Below are 15,816 nucleotides of genomic sequence, written 5' to 3'. Positions count from 1 at the left end.
TGCATTTAAAATTTTTTAAAAAGGAGATATATTAAATAAACTAATCAAACTCAAAGAGGATAAAACCCCTGGTCCAGATGGATTGCATCCACATATTTTAAAATAATCTAGGGAAGAGATAGCAGAGGCATTATTACACATATTTAATAATTAGAGGATTGGCGGATCGCTAACGTTATACCGATATTTAAGAAGGGGGATAGAACATGTCCAGGGAATTATAGACCAGTCAGCTTAACATCGCTGGTAGGAAAAACAATGGAATCCCTACTAAAGGAGAAAATAGAAGAACATCTAGAAACAAAAATATAATAATGAATAGTCAGCATGGATTTCAAAAGAGAAAGTCTTGCTTGACCAACCTTATTGAATTTTTTGAAGCGGTAACAGAGAGAGTAGACAAGGGTAATGCAGTAGATGTCATTTATCTGGATTTTCAAAAGGCCTTCGATAAGGTACCCCATAATAGACTGATGAACAAGGTCAGAGAATGCGGAGTCAGGGGACAAGTAGCAGAATGGATTGCTGGCTGGCTTCAGGACAGAAAGCAGAGTAGGAGTAAAGGGTAGCTATTCACAGTGGCAGAAGGTGGGTAGTGGTGTCCCACAAGGATCAGCGCTGGGACCACTGCCGGTCACAATTTACATTAACGATTTAGACTTTGGAATCAAAAACACAATTTCTAAATTTGCGGATGACACCAAATTGGGGGGGATTGTCAATACTGAGGAGGACTGCAACAAATTACAGGAGGACATTAATAAACTTGGAGAACGGGCAAATAATTGGCAAATGAAGTTCAACAGAGATAAATGTGAGGTATTACATTTTGGTAGGAAGAATAGGGAGGTCACTTATCACTTGGAAGGTACGAGTCTAGGTGGGGTAGAGGAACAAAGGGATCTTGGAGAACAAATACACAAATCACTAAAAGTATCGACACAGGTTAACAAGGCCATAAAAAAAAGCAAACCAAGCACTAGGGTTTATTTCTAGAGGGATAGAATTGAAAAGTAGTGAAGTTATGCTAAACCTGTATCGAACCTTGGTTAGACCACACTTGGAGTACTGTGTAGTTATGGTTGCCGTATTATAAAAAGGATATAGAGGCACTAGAGAGGGTGCAGAGAAGATTTACAAGGATGATACCAGAAATGCGAGGGTACAACTATCAGGAAAGGACGAATCCAAGCTGGATCTCTTTTCTCTTGAAAAAGAAGGCTGAGGGGTGACCTAATAGAGGTATATAAAATGTTGAAAATTTTAATAGAGTGAATACAGAGAGAATGTTTCCACTTGTGGGGAAGAACATAACTGGAGGCCATCAATATAAGATAGTCACTAAGAAATCAAAAAGGGAATTCAGAAGAAACTTCTTTACCCAGAGAGTGGTGAGAATGTGGAACTCGCTACCACAGAGAGTGGTTGAAGCGAATAATATAGATGCATTTAAGGGGAGGCTCGATAAGCATAAGAGGGAGAAGGGAATAGAGGGTTACACTGATAGATTTAGATGAGGAAAGGCGGGAGGAGGCTCGAGTGGAGCATAAACACTGGCATGGACTGGTTGGGCCGAATGGCCTGTTTCTGTGCCGTATATCCTGTGTAATCCTATGTAAGCTTTTGGTAACCCCATCTAATACCTCCTTCATTGGGTTTGGTGTCTATTTCTGTATGATTATGTCTCTGTGAGGTGCCTTGGGATGTTTGCCTACATCAAAGGTGCTATATAAATGCAAGTTGTTGTTGTTGCATTGAGTATTGTGTGTTCATTATCCAATGAGTCCCCTGTGCTCACCAGAGACCAAGAACAAGAAACAACAGAATTGTGGGCTGGTCGGAAAAACTTTGCATGAACCGTTCTGTTCCATTTGCAAATTCAGCACAGGATTAAAATAACTTCATATGTTATTTTCAAATGAGTACAGGGTTCATCTTTACCCGTGCTCCTAACACTGGGCTTGGCTTTCCATCTGAACCCTGCCTAGTTTCAATCCAAACTCCAGCTTTGCCTCTATCTAGGCTCCAGACCCCTAAGTAAGGGGTCCACCTTGGTGACTAACCTGAGCCTCATCTTCAGTGCATGCTCTGATCCCCAGCCACAGCGGGGAGAGGGTCAGGAGTCGGGGGGAGCGGGGGTTCAAAATTAACGTGGCTTAGTGCGACCCCAATCCACAGCGTACATGTCTGCCTCCATTTTTACGGCAGCAGGTTGCGAGAGAGAGAGGGAGAGAGAGAGCAAGAGAGAGAGAGGGAGCGAGAGAGAGAGCAAGGGAGAGATAGAGAGTGAGAGAGAGAGAGAGGGAGAGAGAGAGAGAGAGGGGGGAGAGTGAGAGAGAGAGAGAGAGACTGAGAGAGAGCGAGAGAGAGAGTGAGAGAAAGAGAGAGAGAGCAAGAGAGAGAGAGGGAGCGAGAGAGAGAGCAAGGGAGAGATAGAGAGTGAGAGAGAGAGAGGGAGAGAGAGAGAGAGGGGGGGAGAGAGAGAGAGACTGAGAGCGAGCGAGAGAGAGAGCGAGAGAGAGTGAAAGAAAGAGAGAGAGAGCGAGATAGAGAGCGCGAGAGAGAGAGAGAGCGAGAGCAAGAGAGAGACTCCATCCCACAGTGCAGTTGGGTGCTTGCTTTGAATTTAACGGACAGCTGGCTGGGTTTTCCCAGGGCTCGGGAAACCCGGCAGCGAAATGGAGACTTGGAACCGCCGGATCCAGCAGGTTAGTGCTTTATTGCAGCACTGCCTGAGGGCTAGGAGGAGCAGGAGTGCTTCCCATCCCTCCGGCCCCTCAAGCAAATCTTCGGCTGCGATCAGCTGACGACCCCACCTCCCGCCTAACCCGCGATCCTGAGCCTTCCGCCCCACAATCCCTCCCTCCTGATTGGCAATCTGACCCCAGCCCGACCCCACCCTCCGCGCACCACCCCCCCCCCCACCCCCAGCACCTTCTATCCTACAATCTTTTCCGGCTGCTTGGATCCCCGGCTTCGGCCTTCTGCTGTTGGCCTTTTTCTGCCCGGCAGCCGGCCGGTAAATACGGCAGGACCTCTGCGTTCCTGGGATTTTCCGGTTCTCACACACACCTTCCCCCACCTCCCCCACCCCCGGCCCACCGCAAACACGCCTCCCCAGTCCATCCCTGTCAGTATCGGGGCCAATCTCTTGGTATCAGAATCATTGCCCAGAAATTCGGGTCGGAGGCTTCCCGCGGGTGCAAGCCTCCGACCTGCACTTACCTAGCGCGCCGGCCGTTGAGCTGTGGGCCCGCGTGGGATTCCGATCCTGTGCCTGCTCCAACTGCCGGCGCGCAGTGCTTGCGTATCCCAGGGGCGCAGTTAGTTCGAAGCATCCCCTGGGATCACGTGGGCCATGGAGAGCCAATGGTAGCAGGGAATCTGTATTCATAGATTTGACAGGAAGACCTGTCAAATCTATGAATGCAATTCAGCCCCAAAACATAACTAAAACTTCAAATAAATGTTTAAAACATTTTGAAAAAATTAATTACAGTTTCTAATGGGGCTAAAAATAAACTTACCTTTCTTTAAAGTATTTAAAAATAATAAACCTGTGGAAAAAATGTTTTAATTTTACTTAATTCACCACTTACCTTGTTAAAAGCAGGCCTTGCGACTGCTTTTTAAAAGCGTAGCTGCTGGAGACTTACCCTCCAAGAGAAACCTGCAAAAAAAACGGAAGTTCCAGGCACGCGCTGTCTCTCCGGCGCACGCATTCGACCTGTGAACCCCTTCCTTTAAGGGAACTTAAGTTCCGGTTTCCCGCGCATGCGCAGTGCATGCACGAAACTGGCACTTTCGTTGGGCTTACGTGTGAGTACCCAGTGCGTACTCACCCATGGGGACCCGAAGTGCTGGCCCAAAATTCCATCTTACCGTGGCTACCCAACCAGTTCAGTCTCTCCATTCAGCCTTTCAAGCACAACAAATGTAATTCCAAAAGCAATAGCTACATTCTGTGCTGTAACTCCCACACTCTCAAGACCGCAGCAACACTGCATCCTGCTACCCTGTTGTGAAGCAAGTGTTCCAACACTTGTTCTCATAACCTGATGCATCCTCAAATAAAACAACTCCATCCAGACAGAAATAAAAGGACACAGAGACAGAAAATATATCCTTCAAAAGTTCACCTCTGCAACTAAAGCTGTATCATCCAGAAAGGTTATTTATCTTTAAAAGCTCTTAGGGGGAAAAAATGCAGTTGTTTGCGCCTCCCGTTGGCGCCTTAAGAGGGCGCTAATGGGGCGCAAAGCAACTGGCACCCGGGCACGGCGATGTTTGCACTGCTCGCAAAATTGACTAGACATTTTATGGCGGCGCTAAACACTACCGCCATGATCTCCTGCGCCGGCAGATCGTGACGTCAGTCGAGTGTGCAACACCCCGGTAGCGCCCCGGACTGGATATTGAGTGGCGCCCCCTGCCTTACCGCCTGCCGCTAGCAACGACAGGTAGAGGGGAGCGTTTTGCAGTCAGGAAGGGACTGGGGGAGCGCTATTTAAAGGCGACCGCTTCCTGCCTTTTTTTGTTGGTGACATTTTTGCACCACACATTCTGAGAGAGAGAGAGAGACTTCTGGTGTGAAGGAGTTTTGGGTACTGAGCAGCACTTTGCGGGTTCATTTTGATTTGCCCTTCCTTGTATCAATTTAGAAGAGATTATGGGGGCTGCACGCTGAGCTCTTTCCCTGGGCCACTCCATTGTGCTTTCCAGCAGATTTGATGTACAGGTCTCTCCAGGCCGAGATTCAAGGCTGCAATGAGCAGGGTGTGGATGGAGAGTAAGATCGACCCTCCCCTTTAAGTACTGGCCGGCGCCAGTGTGTCTGTGTTCCATTGCAGACTGACACCACATGAGCTTCACCAGCGCTCTGAGGTAACGCCTCGCTCCTCGGCCTTTGCATCTTAAGACAGGTGTGAAGCGCCTGATTTAGCGCTCCAATCACCTCCAGGGGCGATAAAAGCCAAGTTTGCAGTCAGAGGCGACAATTAGCGTCAGGTGCTAAACTTTGGGCCCGGCCGATAATCGCGCCCCAAATGGGGTGATACCGAATTTTTCCCCCTTAGTGCCTTGATTCATTCCAGATGTCTCCAAAACATTGAGGCCTAGAAATTCAGTGGCGCCCCGTCAGCCTCGCCGGGGCGCTAAAAGTAGCGCCCCGGAAGTAGTCGCGGCCGCCCACCGGAAATTGACTTTGTGCGCCCCAGAGGGAAGCGTGGCGCTACTGGAGGCGCCCCGCATCCCTCTTGGGGCGCTGCAACTCAATATCGCTGCGCAACGTGCCGCAGCGCCACACGCTGCAGCACGGCGCGCTGCGGTACTGCAGGCCTTCCTCCCCTTCTTAAAGGGGAGGGGCCTTGTGCAGCGCGAACGAAGACCGCGAGTGCTGGCAAAAGAGCCCAGCACCGAGGAGAAGTGCCGGGCTCTTGGAACACAGCCAGCACTCCACGGGGGGGGGGGGTGCTCAGGAGGCCGGAGGCGGCGGCGCGGAGAGGTGCTGGCAGGCGGCTAGCAAAAAAAATGGCCGCCCCACACCTCAGCGCCTCTACCGCCGCAGGTAGGCCCCCCTGAACCGGTCGCAAATAGCGACCGGCGTTAAAGCAGGGGGCGCAACTAAATTTCGTGATTGGGGCAGTAGCAGGGCGCGGCGCACACCGATGACATCATCGGTAGCAGCGCAGCGCTAACGGCTAGCGCCGCCATTAGCGTCCCGCTGAATGTAGCGGGAGGCGTGGCCAGTGGCTTCCGACCCACTTAGAGCCATCTTAAGGCGCTAACGGGTGGTGCAGCCCACTGAATTTCTAGGCCTGAATCCTTTGGTACTCAATGCGTTGTAAGAACATAAGAAATAGGAACAGGATCGGCCTGCTCCGCCATTCAGTGAGATCACGGCTGATCTTCGACCTCAACTCCACTTTCTCGCTCGATCCCCGTATCAAAATCATTGGCAAAAGATCTAGAGGGGAGACGAGGAGAAATGTTTGCACTCGGAGAGTTGTGAGGATCGGGAACGCTCGACCTGAGAAGGTGGTGGAAGCTGATTCCATCAATGATTTTAAAAAGGGAGTTGGACGGGTCCTTGAGGATGAGGAGCTCACAGGGTTATGGACAAAGAGCTGGGGGGCGGGGGATAAGCACGATGGGCCGAATAGCCTCCTTCTGTGCTGTAGGTTTCTATGATTCTACGATCCCTCAGTGTCCAAAAAAAATCCAGGGGCCTCCTGCTCTGCAGTCAAATGCTCTGCCACTGAGCAAAGCCCACACAGCTGTCCATTGCAAAGCTCACACAAAGGTCAAGACTGAAATTGTGAAGCTGAACTAATGAAACACTTCATTATTAATGAAACCGTCATCACTAGTTCTATAAAATGGAGTGGGACAGGATTAGAACAAGAAACGTTCAGGCTCCAGAGTTCAGGAGCATCACTCTATTGAAACCAGCTATTGCCATGCATTGGCCCACAGAACTTTTCACAAGAGTGTTTTGTGAGACCGGCGCACCGTGGCTGCAGCATGGCCCAGCTACAAGATGCACTGCAGCAACTCGCCAAGGCTTCTTCGGCAGCACCTCCCAAACCCGCGACCTCTTCCACCTAGAAGGACAAGGTCAGCAGGCGCATGGGAACACCACCACCTCCAAGTTGCCCTCCAAGTCACGCACCATCCTGACTTAGAAGTATATCAGCCAATCCTTCATTGTCGCTGGGTCAAAATCCTGGAACTCCCTCCCTAACAGCACTGTGGGAGCACCTTCACCACACGGACTGCAGCGGTTCAAGAAGGCGGCTCACCGCCACCTTCTCAAGGGCAATTAGGGATGGGCAATAAATGCTGGCGAAGCCAGCAACGCCCCACATTAAAAAAAAATTAGGCTCAGCATGGCTGCCTCTCTGTTTCAGAGGGCCACCTGCCTTCTCACCATATCCTCAATCCCATCTCCAAAATGCCTCCAATAGTTTCTTGACTCCACCGGCATTACCTGCTTCACTGACCATCCTTGGCAAATGATTCCTAGGGAATTCAGAAGAAATCTCTTTACCCAGAGAGTGGTGAGAATGTAAAACTCACTACCACAGGGAGTGGGTGAGGCGAATAATGTTGCTGCATTTAAGGGGTTGAGGCGAATAGTATCGATGCATTTAAGAGGAAGCTGGATAAACACATGAGGGAGAAAGGAATGGAAGGATATGTTGATGGGGTGAGATGAAGAGGGGTGGGAGGAGGCTGGTGTGGAGCATAAACACCGGCACGGACCAGTTGGGCCGAATGGCCTGTGTCTGTGCTGTAAATACTTTGTAATATTACTCTTTCGAGTGAAAGTACTCCACCAGAGCTCCCTTCTTACTTATAGACTCCTCATTCTTAACGTGTGTCCCCTTGTTGCGATCTCTTCAGCATAGTAAACCGATTTAGTAGAATCGTTTTTGTCTATTTCTTTCACAATCTTGATTAAAGGCTGAACTCTTTCCAGAATCAACAAGATAACCAAGTGCAATTTTATTATTATTTTTTATAATTGGCCATTTATCCTTTGTCTCTCAGATTAGCTGGTCGTGTTGGAATCATGGTTTGTTCACATGGCAATAGAAAATGAAACCGTGACTCCAGCACGCGTATTTTGATTATTCATTCCTGGGATGTGGGCGTCGCTAGCAAGGCCAGCATTTATTGCCCATCCCTAATTGCCCTTGATAATAATAATAATAATCAACTTTATTGTCATTGTTAGTGCACAAGTGCAGTACAACGAAAGAAGGTGGTGGTGAGTCGCCTTCTTGAACCGCTGCAGTCCGTGTGGTGAAGGTGCTCCCACAGTGCTGTTAGGGAGGGGGTTCCAGGATTTTGACCCAGCGACGATGAAGGAACGACGATATATTTCCAAGTCAGGATGGTGTGTGACTTGGAGGGGAACTTGGAGGTGGTGGTGTTCCCATGCGTCTGCTGCCCTTGTCCTTCTAGGTGGTAGAGGTCGTGGGTTTGGGAGGTGCTGCCGAAGAAGCCTTGGCGAGTTGCTGCAGTGCATCTTGCAGATGGTACACACTGCAGCCACGGTGTGCCGGTGGTGGAGGGAGTGAATGTTTAAGGTGGTGGACGGGGTGCCGAACAAGCGGGCTGCTTTGTCCTGGATGGTGTCGAGCTTCTTGAGTGTTGTTGGAGCTGCACTCATCCAGGCAAGTGGAGAGTATTCCATCACACTCCTGACTTGTGCCTTGCAGATGGTGCACAAACCGATTGTAATGTATTGATTTTGTGTGATACATCATTTGTGCAGAATATGTACATTATTTAAACGTGGACTGCATCTCAGATACTAAATAAACTGATCCCAACTCCTCCTGGCAAAATGCTCGCAAATGTTGTTTTCTATATAAAATATATATAAACTCGCCGTTTTAAAATAAAAAATTTGGGCACAATACAGGTCTCGGACTATAAGTCAATTTAATTTAATAACTCTGATTAGTATCACTTTGCTCAGTTCTTCTACAGCTAATAACTTTGAAGGTAAAACCGCGTACAGCATATAACCTCACGATACCACATAGCCAAGTCTCAGGGACGCTCATTTTAGTTGCAAATGAAATAAGTGATTCATTCATATATATGTGCGGAACATGGTTTTTCCATTTTGCCCAAGGGTAACATGCAAAACCTCATCAACTGTTCAAAGCAGCTGTTTTCTAATAGATCGCGTGCAGTTAAACAATGTTGTTTTCTGTTTTAAGTGGAAATTCTCAGTGGTCATTGTGTGTCTCTATGTGTGGCCATGTAATATCTAGGGTGACCATGGTGCGCTGGGAACACCGGGAGAACGAGGATATTCTGGAGACCGGGTAAGGTTTTAAACTTCAACTCGATGCATTTTTTTCCTCCCAGTTTCTAATTCTGCTCAATGACAAAAAAAGAGAGACAGTGAACATGTCCGCTGAAAGATCGCACTGAGGGCTGGAGCTTTAGGTTTCGTTTGAACCGAGCTGCCCGTCAAACTTGAACCCATTTCCCAAGCTACTTTATTTAAGAGTTTAGAGGCTGTAACAAAGCACCCGTACTTTGATTTACACCAATATGGGTCAGTGTTTCTCGATGGAAAATAAACGGCTTTTTCCAAGAATTCTGAACTGTGGAGGGAGTCGTCTGCAGCCCAGCTGTTCAGAGAATCAACTTTGACCCGCTGCGCTGCTGTTCCCTATCCCCTCTTATACATCACACACAAACGCACATAAGTGCACATACATGTACACGTACCTACACACGCACCTGCGCACACACGCACATAAGTGCACATATGCGCACACACATACCCACACACACACCAACCAACACACACACACACACACACACACATATCCACACACATACACCCACACAAACATAACCACACACACATACACGGTGGCATAGTGGTTAGCACTGTTGCCTCACAGCGCCAGGGACCCGGGTTCAAATCCGGCCTCGGGTGACTGTCTGTGTGGAGTTTGCACATTCTCCCCGTGTTTGCGTGGGTTTCCTCCGGGTGCTCCGGTTTCCTCCCACAGTCCAAAGATGTGCGGGTTAGGTTGATTGGCTATGATAAATTGACCCTTAGTGTTAGGGGGATTAAATACGTGGGGTTACGGGGTTACGGGGATAGGGCTTGGGTGGGATGGCTGTCGGTGTAGGGACCGGGTGCTAGGGTTTGGATGATCAGCCATGATCTCGTTGAATGGCGGAGCAGGCTCGAAGGGCCGAATGGCCTGCTCCTATCTTCTATGTTTCTATGTTACCCACACACACGCACACACATATCCACACACGCACGCACACATACACACACACATGCCCACACACACACACACACACACACACATACACACACACACAGGCACACACACACACACACATACACACACACATGCCCACACACACAGGTATCCACACACACACACATACCCACACACCTGCACACACACATACCCACACGCACACATACCCACACGCACACATACCCACACACACACACATACCCACACGCACACACATACCCACACGCACACATACCCACACGCACACATACCCACACGCACACATATCCACACGCACACGCACACATACCCACACATACCCACACGCACACACATACCCACACGCACACACATACCCACACACACACATACCCACACGCACACATATCCACACGCACACATACCCACACGCACACATACCCACACGCACACATACCCACACGCACACACATACCCACACACACACACATACCCACACATACCCACACGCACATACCCACACGCACACACATACCCACACGCACACATACCCACACGCACACACATACCCACACGCACACACATACCCACACGCACACATACCCACACGCACACATACCCACACGCACACATATCCACACGCACACATACCCACACGCACACATACCCACACGCGCACACATACCCACACGCACACATACCCACACGCACACATACCCACACGCACACATACCCACACGCACACATACCCACACATACCCACACGCACACATACCCACACGCACACGCACACATACCCACACATACCCACACGCACACATGTCCACACGCACACATACCCACACATATCCACACGCACACATACCCACACGCACACATACCCACACGCATACATACCCACACGCACACATACCCACACGCACACATACCCACACGCACACATATCCACACGCACACATATCCACACGCACACATATCCACACGCACACATATCCACACGCACACATATCCACACGCACACATACCCACACGCACACATACCCACACGCACACATACCCACACGCACACATACCCACACATACCCACACGCACACATACCCACACGCACACATATCCACACGCACACATATCCACACGCACACATACCCACACGCACACATACCCACACATACCCACACGCACACACATACCCACACGCACACACATACCCACACGCACACATACCCACACGCACACATACCCACACGCACACATACCCACACATATCCACACGCGCACATACCCACACGCACACACATACCCACACGCACACACATACCCACACGCACACATACCCACATGCACACATACCCACACGCACACACATACCCACACACACTCACATACCCACACATACCCACACGCACACACACCCACACGCACACATACCCACACGCACACACATACCCACACGCACACACATACCCACACGCACACACATACCCACACGCACACACATACCCACACGCACACATACCCACACGCACACATACCCACACGCACACATATCCACACGCACACATACCCACACGCACACATACCCACACGCACACATACCCACACGCGCACACATACCCACACGCACACATACCCACACGCACACATACCCACACGCACACATACCCACACGCACACATATCCACACGCACACATACCCACACGCACACATACCCACACGCACACATACCCACACGCACACATATCCACACGCACACATACCCACACGCACACATACCCACACGCACACATACCCACACATACCCACACGCACACATACCCACACATACCCACACGCACACATACCCACACGCACACATACCCACACGCACACATACCCACACATACCCACACGCACACATATCCACACGCACACATACCCACACATACCCACACGCACACATATCCACACGCACACATACCCACACGCACACATACCCACACGCACACATACCCACACGCACACATACCCACACGCACACATACCCACACGCGCACATATCCACACGCACACATATCCACACGCACACATATCCACACGCACACATACCCACACGCACACATACCCACACGCACACATATCCACACGCACACATACCCACACGCACACATACCCACACGCACACATACCCACACATACCCACACGCACACATACCCACACGCACACATACCCACACGCACACATATCCACACGCACACATATCCACACGCACACATACCCACACGCACACATATCCACACGCACACATATCCACACGCACACATATCCACACGCACACATACCCACATGCACACATACCCACACGCACACATACCCACACATATCCACACGCACACATACCCACACGCACACATACCCACACGCACACATACCCACACGCACACATATCCACACGCACACATATCCACACGCACACATACCCACACGCACACATACCCACACGCACACATATCCACACGCACACATACCCACACGCACACACATACCCACACGCACACACATACCCACACGCACACACATACCCACACATACCCACACGCACACATACCCACACGCACACATACCCACACGCACATATACCCACACGCACACATACCCACACGCACACATACCCACACGCACACATACCCACACGCACACATATCCACACGCACACATACCCACACTTACCCACACGCACACATACCCACACGCACACATACCCACACGCACACATACCCACACGTGCACACACACATGCATACATGTACACACATGTGTAGGCATGCACAAACATGTTCCCACACGTGCACACACACCTAAACACACCGGACACACACACACTCAGACCTATGAACTTGACACCTAAATGGCTCACAGTCGAGCACATTGGACTGATTTTTATTGCTGAGCTCAGAATGCCATGATTGAACTTTAATTTTAAAATGTTGAATCAAGGATCCTAGAAATGATGACAGCATTAATGTGATGAGCTCCACCTCACCACTTTTTAAAAGGAATAACCGGACAAAAGAGCATTTTTAAAATCTGGATATGATGAAATCTTTGGGATGCACAAACACGTACCTACATATAACTTTGTCGCTATGAGTATGGTAGCTGAGCGGAGAAATTAAAAAGGGAAACCAGGAACAGCATGACCTGTTTATGGGATTTCATGAGCCGCACATGTTGGTAAATTGTGAGTAGCTTTTATGGAATAGTTCGAACCATCCTTTCTTGGAGCTGATATTTCTCTCGCTGCTATTTTTAGTCCTCTACTTAATGAGTTTGTGTCAATTTCCTGTGCGTATTATTTTAAACATGTTATTCATCCAAATTGGGTTGTTTAAAGCACTGTGACCTCAGCGGGTAACTTCAAAGTTCATTAGAGCTACAGAACGTTCCTTAAGTATTAGGGACAGATTTATTAGTAATCTTATGATTGAGGGTTAAGTATGTTTCTTGCTGTTCATGATTCAGAGCACTGAGTCCAAGAATGCAAAGTAAACGTGTCCAGCTAGACTACTCTGAGGACAGAGTACAGTCCTCCAACCTGACACTCAGCGATTCAGATCACTAACTAGTTACTAACTATAGTTAGTGAGAATGAGCCAGTCCCTCTATCTGACTTAGTATGAGACAGAGCCACTAACTAACTATAAGTGTGAGAAGTCACACAACACCAGGTTATAGTCCAACAGCTTTATTTGAAATCACAAGTTTTCGGAGCTTCACCTGACGAAGGAGCAGCACTCCAAAAGCTTGTGATTTCAAATAAAGCTGTTGGACTATAACCTGGTGATGTGTGACTTCTCACATTTGTCCACCCCAGTCCAACACCGGCATCTCCACATCATGGCTAACTATAAGTGCTCGCTGACCTACATTAGCTTCCTGTCCGACAACACTTCGATTTAAAAACATTCTCAACCTTGTTTTCAAATCCCTCCACGGCCTCGCCCGCTCCCTATCTCTCTGTAACCTCCTCCAGCCCCTACAGCCCTCTGAGATCTCTGCGCTCTTCCAATTCTGGACTCTCGCACATCCCCGATTTCCATCGCTCCGCCATTGGCGGCCGTGCCTTCAGCTGCCTGGGCCCCAAGCTCTGGAATTCCCTCCCTAAACCTCTCCGCCTCTCTCTCTCCTCCTTTACGACCCTCCTTAAAACCTACCAGCTTTGACCAACCTGCCCGAATATCTCCTTATGTGGCTCGGTGTCAAATTTTGTCTGATTTACGCTCCTGTGAATCTGCCTCGGGAAGTTTTACTAAATGCAAGTTGTTGTTGCAGTGAGATATAGTGAAGAGAATCAGAAGGAAAGGTTTCCTCTGTGCACTAGATGTAGCAAGATTGTAAACCTGTTTATAAAGAACATATTTACAGTTTTGTTGCATCAATCACACAGCGGAAATGTGTTCTGTCCTATCTGGGCTTGCCATGAGCTCCAGTTACTGACCTCTTTCTTGCTAAACCTGATTTAATGCCTGGTGTAATTACATAGGCCCAATTTATCTTTGCAATACAAGCACAATTTGCTCTGCTGCAATGTGTGTTTATTGTAATGCTATAGCTGATGTAAACCGGGGGTTAGTGCCTTTAACAGAAAGGTTAACATCTTCTGTAGGAGTGCGAGCACCAGACGTATTCCCCGAGATTTCACCCCATTACCTCCTGCCTCCAACTGCCCCGCCCCCCACACTCCCGCCATTGGTCGCCCAACACGCGATCCTCACAGTGCCCGGCCCCCCACACTCCCGCCATTGGTCGCCCAACACGCGATCCTCACGGTGCCCGGCCCCCCACACTCCCGCCATTGGTCGCCCAACACCCGATCCTCACGGTGCCCAGCCCCCACACTCCTGCCATTGGTCGCCCAACACCCGATCCTCACGGTGCCCCGCCCCCCACACTCCTGCCATTGGTCGCCCAACACCCGATCCTCGCGGTGCCCCGCCCCCACACTCCCGCCATTGGTCGCCCAACACCCGATCCTCGTGGTGCCCCGCCCCCCACACTCCTGCCATTGGTCGCCCAACACCCGATCCTCGCGGTGCCCCGCCCCCACACTCCCGCCATTGGTCGCCCAACACCCGATCCTCGCGGTGCCCCGCCCCCCACACTCCCGCCATTGGTCACCTAACACATCCCATCCTCGCAGTGCCCCGCCCCCACACTCCCGCCATTGGTCACCCAACACGTGATCCTCACGGTGCCCCGCCCCCCACACTCCCGCCATTGGTCACCTCACACATCCCATCCTCGCGGTGCCCCGCCCCCATACTGCTGCCATTGTTCGCCCGACATGTCTATCCTCGCGGCGCCTCACCCCCCCACAGCCAATCGGACACCAAAAGACTCCTGATTGGATGATTCTTGACTCCTCCTGTTCCTATGTCAATGCTTGTAGCAGTAATAGTAATAATATTATTGGTGTTGGTAGTAGTCATACTAGAATAATACCAAAGTCAAGTAATCCAAAATCTCAGTTGCTAATCAGTAGCACTGCAGGTAGTGATGTAAGAGAATAATTGATAATATTGATGGTCCAGTGTAAGTGTTGTTGATGTTACATGTATTGCTGTTTCTATTTAAAGGGCACAGTTGGTTTGCCAGGACCACCTGGAGCGAGAGGGAAACAAGGGCCACAGGTATCTTGAATGTCTTATTTCATTTACAATAACGTTACTCAAATCCACTGTCTTTCCTATTGGTCATAAATATCGTTCCCCTGCAGTGAAAATAACAAAATGCTTGCGTTAAATTGAGCGAAGAATTCATACAGGGTGGCCGTGCGGCTGTACAATTGATCAAAGGTAACGGGAGCGGGTGTATTTATCTTTTAATGTGGTACCTTTAGTATCTTTACAAAATGTTTTCAAGTTCACAAATGGAGGCAAAGCCCATAATCAATGTTCCCTCAAATTTATTTTTGTGCGCGGTTCTTTTAAATTTGCTGCGCGGTATCTCGTCCAGCGGCGGCCGCTGGTCAGCAGTCTGCGCTGGACCTCGTGATCGATGCTCAGGG

General features: G+C 49.7%; 1 protein-coding gene across 1 annotated transcript in view; it reads left to right on the top strand.

The window, feature by feature from the left end:
• Nucleotides 1-15,816, top strand: part of col24a1 (collagen type XXIV alpha 1) — a 677,579-nt gene that overhangs the window by 348,154 nt on the left and 313,609 nt on the right. The window contains exons 17-18 of the mRNA XM_085983549.1: nt 8,790-8,843; nt 15,386-15,439. Coding sequence (XP_085839675.1) covers nt 8,790-8,843; nt 15,386-15,439 — 108 coding nt within the window. The remainder of the gene's footprint in view (nt 1-8,789; nt 8,844-15,385; nt 15,440-15,816) is intronic.

The sequence above is a fragment of the Somniosus microcephalus genome, chromosome 3 (assembly GCF_052327205.1).
Source record: "Somniosus microcephalus isolate GS21.2 chromosome 3, FLI_Smic_1.0, whole genome shotgun sequence".
Taxonomy (NCBI): Eukaryota; Metazoa; Chordata; class Chondrichthyes; order Squaliformes; family Somniosidae; genus Somniosus; species Somniosus microcephalus.
The sequence above is the reverse complement of the archived record's forward strand: the minus strand, read 5'-3'. Positions and strand labels throughout refer to the sequence as shown.